This window comes from Octopus sinensis, linkage group LG13 (assembly GCF_006345805.1).
Source record: "Octopus sinensis linkage group LG13, ASM634580v1, whole genome shotgun sequence".
Taxonomy (NCBI): Eukaryota; Metazoa; Mollusca; class Cephalopoda; order Octopoda; family Octopodidae; genus Octopus; species Octopus sinensis.
Window position 1 is genome coordinate 47,457,017 of NC_043009.1, and position 27,749 is coordinate 47,484,765.

General features: G+C 35.0%; 1 protein-coding gene across 3 annotated transcripts in view; it reads right to left on the reverse strand.

Moving 5' to 3' along the window:
• Window positions 1-27,749, reverse strand: part of LOC115218295 (cGMP-dependent 3',5'-cyclic phosphodiesterase-like) — a 614,814-nt gene that overhangs the window by 90,334 nt on the left and 496,731 nt on the right. For all 3 annotated transcript variants that reach the window (XM_036508346.1, XM_036508347.1, XM_036508348.1), the window contains one exon: window positions 2,095-2,169. In XM_036508346.1, coding sequence (XP_036364239.1) covers window positions 2,095-2,169 — 75 coding nt within the window. The remainder of the gene's footprint in view (window positions 1-2,094; window positions 2,170-27,749) is intronic.

The window sequence follows — 27,749 nt, forward strand, 5'->3', positions numbered from 1 at the left end:
TAGAAGCGCTCAATTGTTTGAAATATTAGATTTAAATATATATATATATATATATACAATTTAAATATTCCAGGTTTGCCAATATTAACTATTATACTGGGTTTTGTTCATGTATCTAGACAATGTGTTGCATAATCAATACCAGAATACATAATGGGTTTTGTATGGGCACTTAACACAAAAGACTAAATTAAAATGAATACGTTAAGAAATGATATTTAAATGGATATTTATATTAAAATATCATAAGACCTTATGTTGAATTTACATGAGATAATCAGAATAACAATTTTATATTGATTAACTAAATAATAGAAGAAGGATATTATTGAATATGTTGCAGTATTAAAACAAAAGAGTTATTTAACATTGTTTAGGAGAACAGATAATTATATTTGAGATCAATTTACACTCAGATAAAATGTTTATTTAACAAACTAATTACTAGTTTTAATAATCATTTTTCTAATTGCAAAACTAAATGATAAACAGCTTTAATCAATGAAACAGGCTGTTGTTATGACTTACTGAAAAGTAGAAAGGTAGTACCATGGATCTTTTACAAGACAGTTTAATTTTCTCTCTTTCTCCTACTAACCTTGGATACCTTTAATTCCTTATACAAGACTGGAACCCTGGTTTGAACGCTTGCAATGGAACAGATTTTGATAAAGCCACCCAAAGCCTAGGTGGTGGTGTTAAATCAAGTAAAGATTAAGTTTATCACTCAAATGATATACCATTAGTAATTTTCCTCGACACAGGCATTGCTGTGTGGTAAGTTGTTTGTTTCCCAACCACACAGCTCTGGGTTCAGTCCCACTGCATGGCACCTTGGACATGAGCCCCCTACTATATAACTCAAGCTAACCAAAGCCTTGTGAGTGGATTTGGTAGATGGAAACTGAAAGAAGTCCATCATATGTGTGTGTGTGAGTGTGTTTGTGTTGTGCTTGTCCCCCAACACCACTTGGCAACTGGTATTGGTTTCTCGAGATTTCTGGAAAAAGAAACTGACAGAGTAAGTACCAGACTTAGAAAATAAGTACTGGGGTTGACCTGCTCAACTAAACCCTTAAAAACAGTACACTAGCATGGCTGCAGTCCAATGACTGAAACAATTAAAAGGTAGAATATAGTTAAGTATAACATACATACAGGCAGCCTTTGGGTCAATCATGTGTACAATTGTAATAATTTTACTCTAGTTAAGGTAACCACTTGATTTTAAACAACCTTATATTTTACAGTGTAAATGCTGCTAATTCCTCTCAGTAGTCTTAATTCTTAGTATTCTTTATTCTTCACAGATTAAGCTTGTGAAAATAAGAAAACCAAAAATGGCGTTAGGAAGGGCATCCAGCCGTAGAAACATTGCCAGATCAGACTGGGCCTGGTGCAGCCTTCTGGCTTCCCAGACCCCAGTTGCACCATCCAACCCATGCCAGCATGGAAAGCGGACGCTAAACAATGATGATGATGATGATGATAGTTTAAAGCCCGATTTTATTTTCATTAATTTGACCTGAAGGAAGAGGTTGTGTCCATGGCTTGGAGGAAGAGGTTTTACCTATGGCTTCCACAGGCTCTTTGTTACTGGTGGGATAAACACAGCTAACATTCCTCTGGAAGAGGTGAAAGTTGGTGGCTGTAGAAAAAAGGAAAAACTGGCCTGGAGGGAATTCCACAGGAAAGACATCTGAGGAGGAAAGGTTTGGTGTAGCATTTAGTATGGAATTTAGAGTGGTGAACACAATATGAGTGATGAGAGGAGGAGAGATGAGTTGGCAGTGGGTGTCTGAATGGCTGTGGTATGAGGTTAGCAGATGTGAGGAGCAGAGACTATTATAGAAGCAAGAGAAAAGTAGTGAAGACACAACACAACTGTGAATCAGGAACTGGTGTGTTAGCAAGAATGAAGTCCTGGTTGTCTGCATATATATGTCATAGTAGCATATTTCCAGATATTGGAGGAATACTTTAATGTAACAATCCAAGTATTTTCTGAACCCCCAAAGAGGTCAGGATGGAACACTGCATAACAACCAAGATAAAACAATATTTAACACAAAAATGATAAAGTCTTATACTTACATTTGGTATGTCTTTTTCAGAAATTGGTTCTTTTCCCTTAAGGGCCACTCCAAATGTACTATGTTCATTTTCATTCTGAAATACCAAACACATAAGTAGTGATAACTAGTTTTACCTTCAAAAATATTATATCATATCAGAAGGTGTGACATGTCTTATAGTAAAACAGGCTGGAAATATTGATGTTTTCTTGATTATGACCTTAAAGCCAGCAAAATATTTAAGCAGTCTTTCACCCTTGAAGAGTTCATTCTTCTAGCAACAAACTTCATTTTATAATATAAGTCATATATTGAACCGTTTTTGGTTGCAAGGTCCGGAAAACACCAACTAGGTACTGTGTAACTTTGCTAAGGCAGACAAGAATTCTTTGTTACAAATGCAACTGTTATCATAATCAACACAAATATTACTTCGTTGCTGTTGTCAAAGTTATTGCCATTGTCACAATCCTCATCACAGTCATCATCATCTTGTGTGTATAAAAAAAAAATGTTATTACTATGGGAGTAACATCCAGATATATAAAAATCAACTTTTCATTTCAATTTGCAGACAAAATACTTGTAGAACTGGTCTTCGTTATTCCATTTTTATTCATGTTAAGAAAAGACATTTTTTTTTTAGAATTTTTTATTTTTAAACTTCGATGAATGGTTAGAATGCTGAAACATCTCTATACATAAACTATTGGTTCACTTTGTATCAAAGCAGCAGCTGTAGCAGCAACAACAGCTAGTATTGAGTCACTGAGTTAATCTCAGTAATAAAGAATACTTCTGGAAGATAAATGGACAACTTCTCTTGCGTAACTGCTGTTCAGAATGACATCCACCTGTATAATAAATTTCCTCAAAGAATACAGGAAAAAAAAAATAACAAAAAACATCTGAATCATGAAAAAATCTGTTATTAAAATGTCAAAAACAAAAAAAAGAACCCAAAGCAAAAACTTTTCCTGTTTCTGTTTTATGTATTGAGAAAGAAAGAAGCAAAAGTAGAAAGATTAGGTGAATAGTTTTACTGCTGGAGAGTAACCAAAGAGATAGGGGTTGGTTAAGAATCTAGTGGTAACCCCATAAACACAACATATTAAATATGATCTGGTATTTGACTATTCTTCTTAGAATATTACTGGTGGTTGTTGGTTGTGGAGAAATTAATTTGATTTTGGTAGGATTTGAACACTGTACAGCAGTAATCTTCTGTTCAATTTATCACCGAAATAATATCACTCCAGCATTTCGTGACCTATTAACCTGCCTTTAAATGTATTGATTGATTTTATTGAAGTATTACACTTTAATTTTTATTTTACAATTTAATCTTCATTTTCGTTCAGATTGAACGTTCTCCTGCTTTAAATATTAGTAATTAAAGCATGTTATCTGGATAATTAAGTATGATTTATTTACAGATTTGGTTGCTTTTACATTGTTCCAAGTTTGACATTAATGGTTTAAGATATTTAGTTAATTTAAATTTGTATGAACTCTTTGTGTTGCAGTATTAAAAGATGAAGAGACCCAAATTTAAATATTAAACTTAATAAACAAACAGTTGAACCATGCTTTCTACTTCATCGAGACAGAACTAGTTATTCCTTTGAATATATGCATTAAAGAAAATGATAAGAATGTGACATAATCAGTGAGGAAAAAAGCCTAATGGGTGAGTTACTTGGATCAGCACAATTGAAGATAAGAAGCAAGTGCAAAATGAGCAAAGTGAAATAAAAGAATATTTTAAAAATAAGAGCAGTAGAAAAGCAGACTAAAGAAGAATTCAGTGTGGTGGCTGTCAGTGAATATTTGTGTATGATAAAGAGAGAAAGAAAGAGAAAGAGAGAGAGAGAGAGAAAGAGAGAGAGAGAGAGAGAGCGAGAGAGAGAGAGATATGATAGCAAGCTTATTAGAAACATTGCTAAGATAGTAGAAATAGTAAAGAAATAGTAGAAGTTGGAAACAAAAAAAATTTCCAATTTTAAAAAAAGGAACAGATGAAATAAAGTTCATATTTTAGCACATGTGATCCCTCTAATAGTCACGGCTATTACAAGGGAGACAATCATTTCATCGTAATATGAAATGTGATTAGAAATTTGAAATTGAAATTAAGGAGTTATAAAGAAAAATATGTAAAGAATTCATAATTACAAAAAAATTTTTTTTTTTTGCTTAGTTTTAGTTTACTAAATATGAAGTTTTAAAAATTTTTTAGTCTTTGACAATCACATTTCTATACTAGCAAAGAAAACATCATTTAAAAGTCAATCATTTCAAACCAAACCTCTACTTTCACTTAGTATCAGTGACATTTGTCTATTAATGGGTTTTAAAGCCAGATAAAAACAAAGCAGAAACTCAAAGCTTATGTCAGTTGTTTGTGTTTTAGGGACCTACTGACTATAGTTAACATGCTTGTAATTAAGGTGTTAAACTACTGAGCAAAAAAGACCGACAACTCAAAACCAGTCCACATACTCAAAAATGACTCAATGACTCAGTAAATAATCAAACCAAGAAAAAAAGAAGGTAAAAACTAGGAAAAGAGAATATTAATGCCATATTAAGGTTGAATATTTATAGTTTAAGAATGGATGGCAACCAACTGAAGAAAGAGACACACCAACAATTTATGCAAATTTCTCAGTTTGAAGACTGATCCAGGCCTATGGAAAAAGTATGTCTATGATATACAGTTGTAAGAGATAATGATCTCATTATCAATGTTATTTTATACTTAAAGTTTTTATTTTCCTTATGTTTTAATGTTAAATCATCTCATACAATCACATAGATAAGAATCAACAGGGGAGCTTCTACATTAGTGGTTCTCAACCAGGGTCTATATGGCCCCTGAGGGTCTATATAGGATTTTGGGGGTTCACAAACTGAATAGTAAATTAGGGATCCACAATAGTATTTTATGGGTCACTGAAAAAATTTTGCTTTAGATGTATGTATTAGTGTGTATTGTAAAAAACAGCCAGGTTTTTTTCTCTCACATTTTTTTTATAGTTCAACCTACAGAAGTCAATGTGTGAAAAACAAAATAGTAATTTTGAAAGAAGTTTTTGTAAAACTAGTATTTAAACATTGAAAGGTTATTGGGGTCCGCCAAAAATAAAATAGCAATCAAAGTGGTCCATAGGTAAAAAATGGTTGAGAACCCCTGCTCTATATGGTCATTCAGTTTGCTAGATATAGCAGTCAAAGCACCTTATTTTCTCGGAAACAGACATGTACTTATACCACTGATAGACAGATGACTGGCTGTCACTGAATATTTTTCTTTTACAAGTTAGTTCGCTTTGCCAGAGTGCTTTCATTGCCATTTGTGACCTCTTCAATGACAAGCACTTGTTTCAACACACAATTTCACATCAAGAATCTTGCAAACCAAATACATAAGCAATTATTATAATTTATGAATGTTAATTACTAATTCCATCATTATAGTCTCTGGTAAAAAAAAAAAAAAATCCCAATCTGTCATGGGCTATCCGGCAGAAAGAAATTAAAATTATGTGAGGAGTGGCTGTGAGTAAAAAGGTTTGCTTCCCAATCAGATGGTTCTGGGTTCAGTCTCACCGCATGGTGCGTTGGACAAGCATCTTCCATTATATACTCAGGTCAACCAAAGCCTTGTGAATGGGTTTGGTAGACAGAAACAGAAAGAAACCCGTTGTGTATATGTGTGTTTGTTTGTCTCCTACCACTATTTGACAACTGGTGGTGGTGTGTTTACGTCCCCATAACCTAGGTGTTTGGGAAAAAAGAATGAGAGAATAAGTACCACGCTTATAAAAAAAAAATAAGTACTGAGGTTGATATATTCAACTAAGATTCTTCAAGGTGGTGCCCTAGCATGGCCACAGTCTAGCGACTGAAACAAGTAAAAAATTAAAAAATTAAAGATGTGCACTATTATAGCATATAATTATATTATCACTTAACCATGATCAAGACATGGACTTATGTTTACATCTCATTTCTTTATTGCCCACAAGGGGCTAACATAGAGGGGACAAACAAGGACAGACAAATGGATTAAGTCGATTACATCGACCCCAATGCATAACTAGTACTTAATTTATCGACCCCGAAAGGATGAAAGGCAAAGTTGACCTCGGCGGAATTTGAACTCAGAATGTAACAGCAGATGAAATACCTATTTCTTTACTACTCACAATGGGCTAAACACAGAGGGGACAAACAAGGACAGACAAAGGGATTAAGTCGATTACATCAACCCCAGTGCGTAACTGGTACTTAATTTATCGACCCCGAAAGGATGAAAGGCAAAGTAGACCTCAGCGGAATTTGAACTCAGAATGTAACGGCAGATGAAATACCGTTAAGCACTTCACCCAGCATGCTAACGTTTCTGCCAGCTCGCCGCCTTGACTTATATTCACATCTGAGACTGTCTTTAACTTATCAGCACTTACAGTTTGAAATTTACTCCATATAATAAACAAAATAAATGAATGAAAATAAAAAAGTCAACTTTTCAGTTATCAAGAAAGAAGAACTAGAATTGCCATAGTAGCAGCCATTGATATGGTTCCTGGAAAAAAAATATTTAATTTAATACTTCGTTTCTTAATGCAGATGAAGGATACTGAAGTAACAAAAGTTCAAAAGCTAACCAACAATATGGTGAAAAGACACTAGACTGTTTGTGCCCTTGATTAACCAATAGCAGAGCTGGATATTCCTGTATATGTAAAAACAATATATTCCTATGTTGCTACGCACATGACAAAGAAATAAGTTAATATGGTACAGATGTGACAAAGAAATATGCCAAAAATTGAAATAAAATGCTTAGCATTAACCACAAGCAACAACGTAGGATGAAAAAAAATTTATAAACAACAGCTAATCTATACCATAAAACTTATCCACTGCTATTTTGCTTCTATTCTTGGAGCAAGATATTTTTACAATTCTTGATTATTAATAAAAAAGAAGGCAATAAAATTTATGCTAGGTTTTATGACAACACTTTCTGCAACTTGCTCAATGTATAATTTAAGGTACATAGCTATCATAAGGTTTGCCCATTTCCTCGAGGTTACTCTTAAGGTTATCAATTATCACAAGCATTAATGTAAAATCAGGTTATCTAAACTTGCTGACTGAATTTCATTTTGTGTTCTTTAAAATTTTGATTACAAGAACTCTCACATCAGTGGTTGCACTTACGATTACTACTATTTTACACTAGGTTATATCATAAACAAAAAAAAATGCTGTCTTGGAAATCAATGGCTGGGCTTATATTGGCAAGTTGAATTACACAGATGAAGCCATATTCACAGAATTTAGAGGGCTTTGATTGGTTGTTTTTGGATATTAAACCATAGCTACATGATAAGTTGTACAGCAATATGCATGTATGCATGTATGTGTGTGTGTATATCATGTATGGATAAAGATGTACAAAAATCATAAATGTAAATAGACAATAAAACTTAAAGCTATAGATATTAAAATATTCTGTATAACTAAAGATATGTAATAAGATAAAGAATTCCAGGGCATAAGAATTTATAGGTGGCAATTGATTTCTATTTCTAAGATAATAACTGGAGGAAAGATAAATCTCCTTGGATTATCACAAGTAGATTTTTCCAAGAAAATAATTGAAATCAGTATTGCAAAGCCAATAAACTAAAGTGCTGCTGGTACTTAAAGCCACATACAGCGCTTAGTTAGAACTAGGTAGACTAAAAAACATGAACCACTAGCCTCTTGGAGTCTTCTGATAAGAACTATCTACTGAGATATCTACACAGGCTAATAAAACAAATGGCTATAGATACACCACAAATAATTTAGATTAGGTATACAATAGCTTATAAAATGATACATATAATCAATTATACAGTAGATATACAAAATATATAGCCTTAAATATATTGTAAGATATATAGCTTTAGATACACATCATGATGTATATCCATAGATATAAAATGCACTACTTATAATAGGCTGTATTATCCATAACTATGCAAAAAGGCACACACACACATATATAGGAGAAATTACAATTGACACAAGTTCATATCATCTGTTCCTACTACATCATAATACATAAGTATTATACATTAATTCATCATCATCATCGTCGTCGTCGTTTAACGTCCGTTTTCCATGCTGGCATGGGTTGGACGGTTTGACTGGGGACTGGCAAGCCAATAGGCTGCACCAGGCTCCAGTCTGATCTGGCAATGTTTCTACAGTTGGATGCCCTTCCTAACACCAACCACTTTGAGAGTGTTGTGGGTGCTTTTTATGCGCCACCGGCATGGGAGCCAGTCAGGTGACACTAGTATCGGCCATGTTCGGATGGTGCTTTTTACGTGTCACTGGTACAGGAGCCAGTTGGGGCAGTAGAGCTGGCATATTGACCACCTTCGGATGGTGCTTCTTAAATGCTACTGGCATGGGGAGCCAGTCAGATGGCTCTGGCAATGACCCATGCATGAGTGGTGCTTATTGTGTACCACCAGCGCTGGTATCAGTCACAACTACAATTTCCATTTGATTTTGATTAGATATATAAGGGCAGTGCACTGCCTGGGAAGTGGACATTAAATGACGATGATGATGATGATGGCAAAATCGTTAGCATGCCAGACAAAATGCTTAGCAACATTTCATCTGTCTTTATGTTCTGAGTTCAAATTCCCCAAATGTTGACTTTGTCTTTCATCATTTCAGGATCAATAGCAAAAACACCAGTCAAGTACTGGGCGGTCAGCGTAATTGACTCTCCAACCCTTTAATAAAACTGCTGCCTCCAGACCAAAACTTTGGAACTGATTCATGAAATATATTTTCCTTCCTCACAGTACTGACTACACTATACTAACAGATATGTGAAAAAGACAGAATCTAAAGAAAGTTGCAGTAGTTTATATCAACAAATATTATACAGCAAAGTTGAATGGCTTAGATAAATTGTATGTCATGGAGGGAAGAGGATTTTGATGTCTTGGGATAAATCCATTGTTTGAGAGAAAACAATAATATTCAAAAGTTGAAAAATGTCTTGTCTCTCACATGAAGTGTCAGTGCTGAAGCATCAGATTCCTGTTCTCCCATGGTATTTGAACTTATCCTCTAAACTCAACTTGACAGGTGTATAGACATTTGCCAAATCATATTCGCAAATACAAAGTAATGTTCTCATATGGATTTGGGTTTCTCACTTACTATCATAGAATATATATACATTAATATATTAGAGAAAAAAAGAGGAGAACTGTCCTTTTTTCCTCTAATATAATGTATACCTGCTAACTCAGAAGCCTAATATGGATCCCTAGCTCCAGCCTCAGCCGTGAACTTGGGACCTAATGGATGACCAATTACAGCACTTACTCAGCATACCTATTCGTTTAGATCACCTGTGAACTAAACCCCTCATATTCTTCTATATATTAATGTGTGTGTGTGTGTGTGTATGTGTGTGTGCATGCATGTACACACACGTATAAAGACAACCAATGAGAATATAAAAACAATAAACATACACATATGTAATATATATATAAAATGTGTAAGTTGTCTAAGAGTTCATAATCCAGGAATGAATGCGCTCATATATCTGTCATACATATATATATATAAATATATATATATATATATGTGTAAATATATATATGTATGTACATACATATAGATAAGTCATTAAGAAATTTACATGTATGATTTAATAAACATATATCTAGTATATTTGCTGAGCAAATAGTCCTCATGGCAAACCATAGCAATCTTTCTACAGAATGAACTTAGGAACTATTTGATTAATGCACACACACACACACACACACACACACACACACACACACACACACACACACCACACACACACACACACACAGAGGTATATAAAACTACATTTGTTTGACCTAAGACCTAAAAAAAGAGAAACAGAACCATCTACTTGTACTTGTATTAAGTGTGGAAACAATTTTAATTGATTCAAAGCAACAAGACCATTAAACGTGACTTTGCATCTATAACTTTTAGAAATAGTCCTTATCTTGCTAACCTCTTTAACATTTTTTTCTCTATTCCCAGTTTTTGAAAACATGTAACTGTGTGTATCATTTTCCTACACAAAGTGTATTATATGAATCTGATTCACACTATTAATAAAACAGATTAGCAGACTATTACAAACCTTGTACACACAACACAAAATACATAACACTGAACCAATAACCAGCATTAATAATAAGCCACAAGTACATTAAAAGTAAAAACTTTTTATCCATAGTGACCATGTACATCCATGAATAAATTATTAATGGTCAATGTGACTTATAAACTCAATACTAAATAAGAAAACTGGTAAACTTCATGACTCCAACTGTTATATTAACCATAAAGGTACAACAATTTCCCACAGACTCACCATACACTTTACACCAAGGAGCAAGTAAAGGGTACTATATCAAACAAGACAAAATAATTTTGGATAGATAAACATTATAGGCGCAGGAGTGGACGTGTGGTAAGTAGCTTGCTAACCAACCACATGGTTCCGGGTTCAGTCCCACTGCGTGGCATCTTGGGCAAGTGTCTTCTGCTATAGCCCCGGGCCGACCAATGCCTTGTGAGTGGATTTGGTAGACGGAAACTGAAAGAAGCCTGTCGTATATATGTATATATATATGTGTGTGTATGTGTTTGTGTGTCTGTGTTTGTCCCCCTGGCATTGCTTGACAACCGATGCTGGTGTGTTTACCTCCCCGTCACATGGCGGTTCGGCAAAAGAGACCGATAGAATAAGTACTGGGCTTACAAAGAATAAGTCCCGGGGTCGAGTTGCTCGACTAAAGGTGGTGCTCCAGCATGGCCGCAGTCAAATGACTGAAACAAGTAAAAGAGTAAAAAGAGAGTAAAGAGTATTTGTAGACAACACCTCCATACTATACAGAATTCTCCATAAGTAAAGGTAATTAATGATGGAAGCAATTAAAGGAACATATAAGCAACATACACTATCATAAACAAAACCTGATTGATGACTTATAAATCTAATGGTCGAAATTCAAATTCTAGTGATGTCTATACCAGTTATATTGGCCCTAACAACTATAATGAAGCTGCAACAAATGGCAACATCACTTCATCCTGAAGAGGAGAATGTGATGATGGATTTAATTACCTTACGCTGCAGACAAACTGAAAGGAGCAAGAAGAAATGAGAAAACTAGAACACAGTCGTGACCTAACTGTTACAGTCACAACTTTTCATTTGTGAAATATTTTGTCATCTCTTACCCACCCATTCATGTTTATTATCCTGCTTTTCACTTTTTTTCTTTTGACTATGGATGATAGACACTCACTCACTACCCAGCACACTCTCTTGCCTGGCAGAAACCACCTACCCTTACTTATTTCTGATCCATTATTGTCTACCATAATGGTTTGATAATACATAATTTGTTCCACCAACTAAACTTTTCTTCTCTTTTGTATTTTCTGAGTATCTATTTTGACAAAGGTCAAATGGCTTGAAACCTCAATATCTTTTACTTTTCTTCATGGCATACTGGACCTACTATGTTGCCTTTGTTAATTTTCTTTCATTGCTAATAATCTACCTTACTTGGTTGGCAAAGACCAAACTGCATATTCCTCAAAAACTGGATTTCTCATGTTTGTCTTCTTTACTCTCACCATATGAAAAGTGAGTTATATTAGAAACAACTCTTTAATTCTATAAGCAAATACAAATACAACTACACTGTGAAAGCTTCATTTAATAACACACAAAACTGCTAAATTCATTTCATTACACCTAGCTCAATTAATACTGATTAAAATTTAAAAAAAACAAATCATGAAATATTTGCTAAATTTATCATCTGATAACAAAATTTTCAATGTAGTCAACACCTGTTTGTGTGCACAATGGTTTTCCATCTGGATTTTACTACAGATCTGTCATTGCTATTATGACTATTATTATTAGTTCCACTATCAGCAATGGTTGTTGCTAATACTATTGCTACTAATATTCTTGTCTATTAAGAATTTAGTTTCAGCACCAGTTTGGAGTTATCCTCAATCTGAAATCTTATGTTGAAACTAGAAGAATTACATCATGGCTGAGTTATTTAATAATGTGTGAAACTGTTAAATTCACCATTATTGTACAGAAATTTTCAAGGCAGACGTATGACCTGGTCCCTAGAACTGTGTCTGTGAAATAAATTTAAAACGAATTTAACAGTTTCACATGCTATTAAATAGTTCATCCATTATGTAGTTGCTTCAGTTTCAACATGTGATTTCAGATCGAGGAAAACTCTAAACTAGTTATGAAACATAAATTTTTAACAGACTTGAATATTAGTAGCAATACAAATAACAACAGTCATATGGATATTGAAACTAATAATAATAGCAATGACAAATCAGTAGTAAAATTCGAATGGAAAACCACTGTGCACACAAACAGGTGTTGACTACGTTGAAAATTCTGATATCAGCTGATGAGGTATTTAGCAAATATTTCATGATTTATTTTAAAAATTTTAATCAGTATTAACAGAGCTAGGTGTAATGAAATGCCTTGGAATCAATTAGCAAGCAACTTGCTTCTCCTAACACATTCATATCACCACTACTGCATATTTATATACATGAACACACATATAAACATAAAATGAGAATAATTAACATCCCTCACGCATGAGTGGAGCAATAAATGAAGTCAATTGCATGACCTTTCATGATTAGAAGTATCACTTAATGATTGATTACTCTTATGGACTTTAATGGGTGGAGCAAATGGGAGTTTATGACGTTTGAACCCACTTCAAAGATTTTTGTGATGTAAGTGAAATGGCACCAATCAGTAGTCAAACCAGAATCTCAGTCTCAGAGGAGGGCCACATGTGTTACTCTATATGTGTATATGTGTCTACAGGAGGCGCAATGGCCCAGTGGTTAGGGCAGCGGACTTGCGGTCGTAGGATCGCGGTTTCGATTCCCAGACCAGGCGTTGTGAGTGTTTATTGAGCGAAAACACCTAAAGCTCCACGAGGCTCCGGCAGGGGATGGTGGTGATCCCTGTTGTACTCTTTCACCACAACTTTCCCTCACTCTTACTTCCTGTTTCTGTTGTACCTGTATTTCAAGGGGCCGGCCTTGTCACTCTCTGTGTCACGCTGAATATCCCCGAGAACTACGTTAAGGGTACACATGTCTGTGGAATGTTCAGCCACTTACACGTTAATTTCACGAGCAGGCTGTTCCGTTGATTGGATCAACTGGAACCCTCATCGTCGTAACCGACGGAGTGCTTCCAAATATGTGTCTACAGGTGTACTACATGTATATGTATAGAACTGTTGCGTCTTCTTGCTGTTCCACCTGTGCTGGAAATTCTGTCTAAAAGTAATGGTCAAACTTTAAAACTTGTCAATCTTAGGATCACCACTGATATGTCCAGCACAGTTAGAAAATTCCTTTCCGTCAGCATTTTCCCAATCATCAGGCCATTTTATCCACCCAGTGTTTCAGCCCCATTAATCGTGGTTTCAGCTACAATCTGTGTTAATTTTACTCTTCTTCCTTTCTAAGTTACCGTTAAATATGAATCTACATACAGATAGGCATAGGTGTGGCTGTACAGTAAGAAGTTGGCTTCTCAAGCACATGGTTCTGGGTTCAGCCCCACTGTATGGCTCATTGGGAAAGTGTCTTCTACTATAGCCTAGGGCCAACCAAAGCCTAGTGAGTGGAGCTGGTAGACAGAAACTGAAAGATGCTTGTCATATACATATATATATTTATATAAATGTATTGCCATCATTATCATGTGTGTGTGTGTTTGTGTTTATGTTTGTCCTCCATCATTGCTTCACAACTGGTGTTGGAGTGTTTATGTTCCCTGTAGCTTAGCAGTTCAGCAAAAAACAAAAACAAAAACAAAAAAAATAATAAACTGATGGAATAAGCACCAGGCTTTAAAAACAAATAAGTACTAGTGTCGATTCATTCGACAAGACATTCTTCAAGGTGGTGCCCCAGCATGGCCATAGTCCAATGACAAAGAAGTAAAAGATAAAAAGTCATAAATTTACAAAAAGAAATCCAGTGCAAACAATTATATATTACAAATCCAAACTAATTTCAACAAGATTATAATCAATAAAAAAAGAGGGGGTTTGTCAATTACATTGACCCCCAGTACTCAACTGGTACTTATTTAAGGCTTGCCACCTTCAATAATAATAATAATATATGTTAATTATGATCAAATGTTTTCTCTGATATTGAAATAAACTTCAGCCAAATATCTTTTACTACTTTATTAAGGAATGGTGTGTGAAGGCATGTGGCTTAGTGGTTAGGGTATTTGGCTCATGATCATAAGGCTGTGAGTTCAATTCCTGGCAACACATTGTGTCCTTGAGCAAGACACTTTATTTTACATTGCTCCAGTCCACTCAGCTGGCAAAAATGAGTTGTACCTGTATTTCAAAAGGCCGGCCTTGTCACACTCTGTGTTACGCTGAATTGCTCTGAGAATTATGTTAAGGGTATGCATGTCTGTGGAGCGCTCTGCCACTTGTATGTTAATTTAATGAGCAGGCAGTTCTGTTAATTGGATCAACTGGAGCCCTCGTTGTTGTAACCAACAGAGCATCAGTTTAAGGAACGGTGTAATAACTAATCTTGAAACAGCAGAGTTAAAGGATGCAAGAGTCAATAGCAGGGTGGAGTTCTAAAGTTAATATTTATCTACCAATCCCAACATTAATTTTGCATGAACCAAAATTGCACTCATCACTTTTTAGGCATTAACATAATCTATTTCTGAATTATACAATTGAATAGCAACAACAAAACCTACTTATGCAATAGATGTGGCATTCAGTATGTTCAATTAAATAACTATAGATTCCTTCGTCTTATTCATTATGTCTTGGGTAAGAAAAACAAAAATGCTTAATAAAACATAGGCTGGGAATATGTGGAGTCTATATATATATATATATATATATATGTTCATTTAAGTAAGATAAACAAAGGTTACACACACAGAGTATGGTTTTGGTCAGACCAGCCTTTCTGTAGATAGCTTATTATGTATATTAACAGAAAGAAAGAAGAGACTGTGTGAGTGTGTGTGTATATGAGAAAGAGTGAGAGAGAGAGAGAGAGAGAGAGAGAGAGAGAGAGAAAGTAAAACCCATGCCAGCATGACAAAGTGTGATAACGATGATGATAATGATGATATATAAAGTAGGGTATGTCAACATATATATTGCGTTTAGGCCCGCAATTTAGTACAGATGATGGACATGTATAATAGACTGTATGAAGAAGTATCCTGAGTGTGCGTGTGTGTATGTATGTGTGTGTGTATGAGAGAGAGAGAATGATTGAGAGAAGGAAGAGAGGTTACAAGAATGAGAGAAACTGGAACTTGGGAATGTAAATTGCAAGTCGTGTTGTTATTCCAAAGAGCAATGATTAAAACAGTACACAAAGAGTTTATATGACAGAATAGATACCATGCCACTAGTCTAGAAAGCAGACAAGAAAGTCTTCTGCAATAACACCATGCCCTAATACAAGTGTAAACAGAACAAGAAAGTTAAATTAACACAGCAAGCTAAAATTCAAATAGCTACAATGTATTCTGGAAATTATATCGGACAATCATTTCAATTAAAACGAATTAGAAATACAAACAGCTTCACAGATAGAAGACAGTTGGTCAACAAAAGTGATGAAGTATATACCTATATTATATATTTGCTTATATGAGTTTATAGTGATGTCTATTTGCAAACTGTTTCTTAGTTTTGGATATGTTGTTGGCATGTTTTGAATGTGGTTGTGTGTGCTTAAGATGTTTGATTCATAAACATGTGGTTTTCGGTTCGAATCCACTGCATAACACCTTGAGCAAGTGCCTTCTATTATAGTTTGACCAATGTTTTATGCAGGAATTTGATAGACAGAAACTGCAAGAAGCCCATCATATATATATATATAGATTGTTAGCTCCTACACGCATTTGTTTCTCTCCTTGTTTTTTTCTGTGTATCTTTCTGTCGAAGAGCGTAGGCTCGAAATGTAAAAGACTTTTTCTATTCCAGAGCGCTATACTAATACATTTGTTTGTTTGTACTCCACCTGCCTTCGCCTTTTGTTTATTTTTGTAAACTTTCCCTTTATATATATATATATATACATATAAAACTACAATGTACATTTAAACACATAACTCCAAACCACTACTATACTCCTTCTAGCAGGTCAGATGTCCTGTTATGGTCATCTCTTATGTGTTTAAATGTGCACTGTATTTTTATATGAATAATATATAGTCTATTGATTAGTTTTTTCTTCACGCTAGACCACTGGTAGCAAAGAAATTTTCTAAATGTTTTTTGCTACCCTGGAATTTATTAATAATATATATATATATATAGTCTCATCTTATCTGGTGTTAGGGAGGGCCTCTAGCCATAAAAGCCATACCAAATCAAACTGGAACTTGGTGCAGCTCTCCATCTTAACAGTTTCAGTTAAACTGTCAAACCCATGCCAGCATGGAAAGCAGATGCTAAATGATGATGATGATGTATTTAAGAACTGAAGTTGCTGAAGCTGAGAGTGTCTTGCAACTTGAGTTTCAGACCATTGTGATCCTGCAGGCTACATATGTTTCACAGCTAGCAGAACCTTGGCAGTAGTAATTATCCAAATGAGGGGTAGACCGCAAGCTACACTCCAGGCCAAGGACACCTTGATTATATGAAGTTTACATTCTTGTGAAATAAGATACATATATATATAGGCGCAGGAGTGGCTGTGTGGTAAGTAGCTTGTTTACCAACCATATGGTTCCGGGTTCAGTCCCACTGCGTGGCACCTTGGGCAAGTGTCTTCTACTATAGCCTCGGGCCGACCAAAGCCTTGTGAGTGGATTTGGTAGACGGAAACTGAAAGAAGCCCATCGTATATATATGTATGTGCGTGTATGTTTGTGTGTCTGTGTTTGTCCCCCTAGCATTGCTTGACAACCGATGCTAGTGTGTTTACGTCGCCGTCACTTAGCGGTTTGGCAAAAGAAACCAATAGAATAAGTACTGGGCTAACAAAGAATAAGTCCCGGGATCGATTTGCTCGACTAAAGGCGGTGCTCCAGCATGGCCGCAGTCAAATGACTGAAACAAGTAAAAGAGTAAAAAAGAGAGTATACCGTGAAGTATAATTGCCACCTAAATGTAGCGGACCTATAGGGGACAATGCTACTGTTGTTTGTAGGTCCAAGAAGACATCTCCTCCGGCTGGCTAATGACACAATGTCTGAAGGAGATATCTTCTTGGGATTATAAACAACAGTAGCATCATCCCCTATGGGTCTGCCACATTTAGGTGGCAAATATACTTCACGATTCCATGCTGTTACTGCTTCCTTCTCGTTCAGAGATTTATTATTGCAATATGTGTGTGTGTGTTTGTGTGTGTGTGTATATGAAATTAAGAGATACTTGAAAATATAATACATAAATAGAGGATATATTATGCATATAATTCAATGTGTAGCTTAATTCTATTTTCAAGTGCCTCTTCATTTGAGCTAAGTTTATCATAATATTATTGTTCTAAACCTGATAAATTTTTTTCATTTATGCTGAGCTCTCCTAATTGTTTTACACAAAAGAAATATTTTCATTATAATTGCAAAGTAGCTATTCCTATACTATAATTATCATAACAATCAATTTCTGAGAGTAGGTTTTAAATTATGTTTTTATTTTTAATTTCAATGGTTGAAGCACTTTAAAATTCTATAATAGTAAGAACGCACTTGTGACCTAGATATTTCTGAAATAGGTATAAGCATGGGTGTGTGGTTAAGAAGTTTACTTCCCAGTCACAAGATTTTGGTTTTAGTCTCATTGCATGCTACCTTGAGCAAGTATCTTCTACTGATGCCCTGTGTTAACCAAATCCTTGTGAATGGATTTCATAGATGAAAACTGAAAGAAAATTGTTGTCATTGCCGCCATCGTTGTTGTCATCATCATTTAACATCCATTTTCTATTCTGTCATGGGTCAGATAGTTTGACAGGAGTTGGCCAGACTCCAAATTATCTAATGTGGCATGGTTTCTACAACTAGATGCCAGGACCATTAGCTCCTACACGCATTTTTTCTCTCCTTGTTTCTTTTCTGTGTATCTTTCTGTCGAAGAGCGTAGGCTCGAAACATAAAAGACTTGTTCTATTTCTATTCCTGAGCGCCATACTAATACATTTGTTTGTTTGTACTCCACCTGCCTTCATCTTTTGTTTATTTTCGTAAACCTTCCCGTTATATATATATATATATATATATACATATATATATATATATATATTTATACATATAAATACACACACATATATATACATACATTTATACATATATACATTTATATATATATATATCTATATATATCTATATCTATCTATCTATCTATATATATGTATGTATATGTTTGCAGTTCCTTATTTCATGTTGCATGGTTGTTGCAAATGAATGCCATTAATTTCCAGTATTCTGTGAAAATACATTTTAGTCATGGGGAAATATTATCTTGCTTAAGAACATGTAAAGGTTGGCAACAGGAAGGGTATCCAGCCATAGAAAATCTTCCTGAATAAACTCTCTCTAAATGGTACAAGCATGGAAAAGTAGATGTTAAACAAGGAATAAGTTGATATTTCAGAAAATATTGTGTAGCATGATTTTATTTTTAAGTATTTCTCTGCTTTAACGATGGTTACGTATCATATTGCTCTAAACCTGTTTTGTTTTGCACTTTTACTAAGTTTTCTTGTGAATTACTTTGTGCAAAAATAATATTTTCATTATAATTGTGAAGAATTCATTCCAACACCTACCTACCTACCTTCTACCTATGTTCATATGTGTGAACATAAGTGCATATGTACCTATCTACCTACCAATCTAACTACCTACATAAATACATACTATGAACATATTAAATGTCTGCAAAGTTTGTGAAAAATATATAACGTAATATTTACATAGCAAAGTAAAACTATTAAAGGTTGGAGATAACAGTATCAAAGAAATGGCAATGGTAAAACATATTTAAAGACAAAACAACTAGAAAATGTGTATTTTCAGTTTGAAGAAACATCAGGAAACTAAAATAAAATGGAAATTGGAACAAAATTTGGAAATTTATCGACATTATTAGCCTGAGAGATCAGAGACATCTTTAGTATTGATAATTAATATAAATAATGTTTGTGAATTAGTGCTTGTGTGACGATGTTGATATTTACAGTTTATTTATATTTACCTATATTTGATCATCTTCGAAATAGTATCATATTTTACACTGAAATTTCAAATGGTAAAAATAACAGACATTTTGAAACCTATTATGTATCATACCTTTATTTATTATTCCTGCTTCTATGTAGAGATATAGTAAAACTGAGGTAGAATAGTTATATGGTTAATGGTGTAAGAAAAGAGAATATTTAGTTGTGAGTTCAAATTTAAGCAAGAGCACAATGAAAAAGGTTTCAATGCAAAATATCAGCTCAAATATTACATTGCTAGCTCCAATTTTCTTAGTTGACAAACATATCCCATCTACAATATTATTTCTAAAAATATTTGAAGGATAGGCGCAGGAGTGGCTGTGTGGTAAGTAGCTTGCTAACCAACCACATGGTTTCTGGGTTCAGTCCCACTACGTGGCATCTTGGCAAGTGTCTTCTGCTATAGCCCCGGGCCGACCAATGCCTTGTGAGTGGACTTGGTAGACGGAAACTGAAAGAGGCCTGTCGTATATATGTATATATATGTATATGTATGTATGTGTATGTGTGTCTGTGTTTGTCCCCCTAGCATTGTTTGACAACCGATGCTGGTGTGTTTACGTCCCATCACTTAGCGGTTCGGCAAAAGAGGCCGATAGAATAAGTACTGGGCTTATAAAGAATAAGTTCCAGGGTTGATTTGCTCGACTAAAGGCGGTGCTCCAGCATAGCCGCAGTCAAATGACTGAAACATGTAAAAGAGTAAAAGAGAGAGAAAGTAAAGAGAGAAAGATATTGAACTTCAGTGAAAAAACAAATACTTAAGTAATATACAAATACCTAACTTAAAACTAAATGTCCTAGTACTACTAACATAGCAGAATGGATCTCAAACTATAAAAGAGTAAAAAATAATGTGAAATAAGATGTACTAGAGAACTTGGTTGCCAAAGTGTTCACCTTAAAATAAGACAGCAACAACTCAGCAACTCAATCCAGATAATTGCAGAACAGCTGGCATAGAGAAGCTGATAAAAAGCTGAGCGAAATAATCTTATAGTTGTTAAGGACCAGTCAGAATGATGTGAAATCATTGATGTTTTATTTCCTAATTGGAAAGATGAGGATATAATAATAATAATAATAATAATAATAATAATAATAATAATAATATCAATAATAATAAGGGTGGAGCACTTGCAGAAAACAGCACTGCTTGGAACCACTCGAATACTACAGAAGGTACTTGAAAAATAAGAGGTATTACCTTAGTTCACTGGTAGTGAACAGCTGACACCGTAGTATATCTCTAGCATTAGAAGCTGTGCAAAGGCAATGATGATGATAATAATAATAATAATAATAACAATGATAACAACAAAAATATTAATAATAATAAAATGGTAGCACATGATCAAAGCTTGTTGTTGTTTGTTCCTTTTCGAGCCATGCTTGACTCATAAGGGTCGGTTTCCTGGTTTCATTGGCATATAGGTTCCCTACTTGGACAGGATGCCAATCTGTCGCAGGTGAGCTGCAAGATGCAGGAGCAAAGAGTAAGAGAAAGTTGTGGCAAAAGAGTTAGCAGAAGTTTGCCATTACCTTCTACCGGAGCTGCGTGTAGCTTACGTGTTTCACTCATAAACACACACATCGCCTGGTCTGAGATTTGAACCCATGATCCCTCGATTGCGAGTCTGCTGCTCTAACCACTAGGTCATGCGTCTCCACTAAGATCAAAGCTTGCTTACCAGAAATTACCAGGCTAACAAACAGTTCTGACCCTAAATGCAGATTCTGTGACACATTTGACGAAACAATAGATCATCTCATTTCGGGATGTCCTGTGTTAACACCAAACAGATACAAAAATCACCATGATAGAGTAGGACAGTATTTAGATTGGAAAATATGCAAACACTACAAAATTGGCATTCTTGCTTACTGGTACGAACATCATCTTAAGTCAGTCATTGAAGGTAAAAATGTCACTACCCTCTGGGATTTTCCAGTTAACACCAACAAGACAATCCAGGCTAATTGACCAGACACAGTTATTAAAGACAGGGAAGAAAATACTTGTAGACTAATAGATGTAAGTGTTTTTACTAATAGAAATATATCTGTAAAGGAATTTGACAAATTAAGTAAATATAAGGACCTGGAAAACTGAAATATAAAAGATGTAGTGTCTTAACACAAAAACTGTTCCTGTTATTGTAGGTATTCTAGGTATGAGAAAAAAGGTATATCAGAGACATCTAAACATCCCAGGAGAACGATGCCTAAGAGAAATCCAAAAGATTGTGCTGACATGTACTGCCCACACCCTTAGAAAAACCTTATCAATTTAAATGTCTGTGTTGTATTACATGGAGCTATTTTGCTACTGCCACTGTCACTTTACCTCCCCAAGCTTTCAGTTATACTTTACCACCTCTTATCCTTCACTTGCCCTAGGATGCTGGGTGTGTCTCGGCAAGTGATTGTAACAAACAAGCAGATTAGAAGCAAAAACAACAGCAACAACAATAATAATAATAATCCTTTCTACTATAGGCACAAAGCCTGAAATTTATGGAAGGGGGCTAGTCAATTACATTGCCCCCATTGATCCTGGAGGATGAAAGGCAAAGTCAACCTTGGTGGCATCTGAACTTGGAACATACAGAGCCAGAAGAAATGCTACAAGGCATTTTGACTGGTATGGTTACAATTCAACCAGCTCACTGCCATTAAATGATTTTAAATTTTGGCACAAGGCCAGTAATTTTGAAGGGAAGAGATAAGTTGATTACATCAACCCCCAACACTTGACTGGTACCTTATTTTATCAACCCTGACATTATGAAAGTCAAAGTTGACTTCAGTGGCGTTTGAACTCAGAAAGTAAACAGTCAAGAGAAATACCCCACTAAACACTTTGTTTGATGTGCTAGTCAACAAAACATGTCCCTTTTCAACATAACAATGAAAAGTTCTTCATTTGCATATAGGGATAACTGTTGAAAACTCCTTCAATTTATGCCGATGTCTCTAAATTCATCTCTTTTGCAGTGACATTCTTTTGATTAGGAACTATATTTAGGCTACTTACTGCATCCATAACTACAACTACAGAACATATAACCTTTCTCTATTTCTATCACCATCACTCCGGTCATGACTGCTATGATGATTACCATCATCACCGCTTCAGCTTTCACCTCTATCCACCATGAACACCAGGTAATTACTATTGCCATCAGACTATAGTTTTATATTAAATAAGATTTCTCTAATCAATAACTGGATCTCTTTTCAAGTTGAATCAAAAATATGAAAAGTGATAATGTAATTTATATTATAACAGCTTATGAATGTCCCAGCTTCTAGACAATAAAGCTTATATGAGTAATATCAATATATAATATGGCAAAATACTTATTAAAAATAGTCACTTTAACCAACAGAAGTAGCTTGGATACAAGATGTAGTTAGAAGTAATGAGAGAAGTTCTTGTGTTTCATATTTAAAGTATCAGCTATTTTAGATTGTTATTACGTTCACTTGATTACATTTCAGATTATATGGAATTCACACTTTCAGACAGTTTCGTTTTCCCTCGATGTAAGATTGGTGTTATTAACGAAATAAAGTGACTGACAGATAATTTTTCATTAAATATTATGCATGGAAACACTCATAACTTGTTGAGTTGCTAGCATGTGGTCCCATTGTTAACAGGGTCAGTCGACAGTTGTTTCAAATCACTAATACACTGGTATATTTAGAAATATCTTCTTCATCATCATCATCATCATCACCATCATTTAAGGTCTACTTTTGATACTGGTATAGGTTAGATGGTTTGCAGGAATTGGCTAGCTACCCAGGTTCCACTTGTCTATTTTGGCATGGTTTCCATGACTGGATGCCCTTCCTAATGCCAACTACTTCACAGAGTGTATTGGGTCCTTTATTTATGGCACTGGCATGGGTGCTTTTACAAAGCGCCGACATAAGAGCTAGATATTTTGGAGATATGCTGATGCAATTAACCAATATAAGCAGCAATGGTGAACTATATAATCTATAACTATTGTTGTTGGTCCACAGTGTCAAGTAGATCTTTCATAAGACTGGAGAAGGTGAGAGGTTAACAACTTTAGTATTGGGTTGTCCAGAAAGTTTGTGCCGATTTTTAAAGGAAAGAAAAAGCTCTATAAATAGTTGCCATTACATTTTTAATCAACCAAATATGAACCCTTTTGTTGCACATTGCGTCTCCATCTTTCCTTTAACTTGAAAATACCCTCTTCCCAGAATTGAGGTGGTTTCATGGCAAAGAATTCATCAAGGTATCTTTTTACATCATCCAAAAAATTGAAATTTTTACCATTAAGACTATTCTGCAGAGATCTGAATAAGTGGAAACCCAAAGGAGCAATATCTGGTGAATATGGAGGGTGGGGTAACACATCCCAGCCGAGCTGCAGCAATTTTTGTCTGGTTCCCAAAGCATGAAGTGCCAAAAATTAGCTTTCTTATCTTCCATTTTAAAGGGTTACAGAATGAACACAGGTTACAGGAACATAAACCTTCTTCCATGAAAAGATAGCTTAAACTGTGCTCTAAATGGAGGTGTAGTCAAATCCTATTTTATGGACTCACCCATCTTCTAAAATAAGTCGAAAGGTAAGCTACTATAAATCGGCACGAACTTTCAGGACAACCCAATATATTTCTCCTTGAGTTAGTATACAAATAATTACATTAACCCTTTTATTACCATAGTTTTGTAAAAATATGCTGCCTTTGTCTCAAATAATGAAGAATTTATTAAACTAGCTTTGTCATTATTAAGCTGGTGTTTGGAACGTAAAATCATCCATCAAAATTTCATCTTAATTTAGATCACTTTAAGACAAAAAGTTTATATAATGGATGGGTTGGTATCAAAGGGGTTAAGATATGAGTGATAGTAATTTGAGTCACTTACAAACTGGAATATCTTTGTATATCTTATCATGTTCTTACATTGTCAAACTAGTCTTTCATTCCTTTGGGGTTTGTAAAATAAGTACCAAATTTTATACTGAGGATGAAAGCAGGGATCAGTGCAGCTCCCATCTTTTGAGATTTAGGTGTAATGTGACTGTTCAGCTTTGACCATATTTCATAATAATTTAACACACTCACTGTAGAATCCAGCTGTAGAAACACTGCCAGATCAGACTGGAGCCTGGTGCAGCCTTCTGGTTTCCCAGATCCCCGGTTGAACCATCCAACCCATGCTAGCATGGAGTACGGATGTTAAACGATGATGATGATGATGACTGGTTCAATTTCCACGGTTCATTTTATTTATTTATTTGATAAAACTTTGTCGTTGCTGCATTTGTGACTGTATCAATGGATATCCATTGATACAGTCACAAATACAGTGATTACAAAGCTTTCAGGAATAAATAAATTAATAAATGAGTGGAAACTGAACTGATGAGTGTGTTATATTAAGGCACTATAACTCTGTCCAGACACAACAAAGTTTATTTCAACACACGGATTCACATAAAGAATCTCGCAAATCAGATACAAAAATGAAGTATAATGATTTAATTAAAGCGAAAAGAATAGATTATGAAAATAGAGAGGGTAACAAAGTTTTAGCTTCATCAATGGAAAATAAATCTAAATCTAAATATATAATGAATGGTTTTGTCAATATTACAGGAAAGAGGAGTTTATGTCAATTTGAACTCCAAAACTATTTGTCTAGAAGGATAACTTCTCATCAACAAAAGACATTTACCAAACATTTAAGTTGAAATTGAACCATGCTCCACTGATTCATTTACTAAACATCAGATAAATGCATGACTGGTCTTGATCAAGCAGTGCACACTGTTTCACATTCTTTTCAGCTTAACATGTAAAAAGGAAGAAAATATTTCACTGATGAGATATTTGGCTTCTTATAATTAAATAATCAGAATAATAAATGTCAGTTGATCAAAAAAATGTTAACGATAAAAGAATGAAAAAGAAATAAATCCTAATGTAAATTCTATGTAAATCATTTTCTTTTTGATTTTATATTCAGTGTCTTATTCAGCTACATTTCACTATTTACCAATTATCCACAGCAGTATATGGCACTCTGTCAGTTACGACAATGAGGGTTCCAGTCGATCCGATCTATGGTATGGCCTGCTTGTGAAATTAACGTACATGTGGCTGAGCACTCTACAGACACATGTACTCCTAATGTAGTTCTTAGGGAGATTTAGTGTGACAAGGCTTTTGAAATACAGATACTACACATTTTTACCAGCTGAGTAGACTGGAGCAACATGAAATAAAGAGTCTAGCTCAAAAGGCACAACACGTCACCAGGAATTGAATTCACAACCTTGCAATTGTGAGCCAAATTCCCTAACCACAAAGTCCCACACCTTCACACTGCAGTATATACCCAGTATGCCTACGAGGGAACGCTGGAAAGTTCCTGGCTTTGGGTAAAAGAAAATACAGAAGGATCAGTTAATTATGATTTTATTCAGCATATTCCCATCTCAGATTCACATACTTATTGCAGCAATCCTTCAGTTTTTCTAAGCCCTGTAAAAGAACTCAGAAAGTTGGACCTCCAACCAGGTCTTTCACAATACCCTTAAAACCAGGAACTTTTCAGCACCCACTCAAGGTACAGCTAGAAATCACTTGCAGACAAATATGATTGAGTAACATGAACCATCCACCACAAAGTCTTGTCCTGTTGTGGTGAGGTGGTTTGTATGCCTCAGTGACCTTGAGAGCTTTGTCAGTGGAGTGCAGAAGGGCCTCTCATGATGGAAAGGTCAAAGGATATAAGCCAGATTAATATAGCCCACCTCCTCCTAGAGCCAGTGAAGGTGCATGGTTCAGCAGTTAGAGCATCAGGCTCACAGTCATGAGGTAGTAAGTTCAGTTTCTGGAACAGGCTGTGTGTTGTGCTCTTGAGCAAGACATTTTACTTCACATTGCTCCAGTTCACTAAGCTGTAGAAATAAGTTGCAATGTTTCTCATGCCATGCTGCATTGGCCTTTGCCTTTCCCTTGGACAACATCAGTGGCCTGGAGAGGGGAGGCTGGTATGCATGAGAGACTGTTGGTCTTCCATAAACGACCTTGCCTGGCTAGGAGGGGAACTTTTTAGGTGCAATCCCATGGTCATTGGTGACCGAAGGAGGTCTTTACCCTTTATCTTCTTTGAAGTAAAAATGGGTTTGAATAGGACCAATATCTCTAACTAGAAAATAAGTAATGTTACAGAAGCATCAGTGACAATTCAAAACTAAAAAGACCTGGGAGAGGAGAAAAGCAGAAAAGACATCCCAAAATCGAGAACAGAAGTCATTGATGGCCTAAGTACTGTAGGCAGTGAAGAGCATATGTAATTAACATGACTGATGCTTATGTTAATTGTTTTAGATGTCTATGTAGTCAAAAACAGTTATAGAAAACCTCTTGGTCCCGCTGCCCCCGATTCAGCAGAACATTCAGGATGTGGCAATGGAAGAGAGAGAGGGCTACATCAGCATCCTGATTGATGCTTATTTCAGTTGAGAAGATTTTAGCAATGTGAAATGAAATGCTTTGTTGAAGGTTACAATATACCACCTGGCTCAGATATTGAACCCACAGCCTTACAAGACTATGAGTCAAGCACCATAACTATTAGGCCATTCACCTAAAAAACTAGCAAATATACTGGAACAGTCCCTGCTCGACTACAAGTCAGTATTGATAATATTTTCCCTGGTAAATGTTTGAAATAAAAAAAAGTTAAAATACACACACACAAACACACACATATATGTATGTTAAAACACATACACACACAAATTTTATGAAGCATTGGTGGAGGTAGTTCAAAGATGTTTACCTTCAAAAGAGTTGAAATATTTTCTACAAGGAAGGACAACAGATGGATAGTTTGGGAGAACTGTCTAAGACTCAATGTTATCATAACAAGCAGAATCGTTCAGGAAAAATAAAAAAAAATAAATGAAGACAATTTTCATTTACAAAGGAAATTTTATAATTTGTACCAATTGGATACCAATATGTTCCAAGTACAAAATGTAATATCAAAGTAAGATATATAGCAAAGGAATATTTGTATATTAGATGTAGTGTCAGTATGTTTAGTATAAAGTAAGTAATATAAATATGTTTAGTGAATGATACACGATATTAGAATATTTGGTGTCATTGATATGATACTAGTAATACAAAATGAAAGGCAATAGAATAAAGAAATAAATACAAAATGTTTGGTTG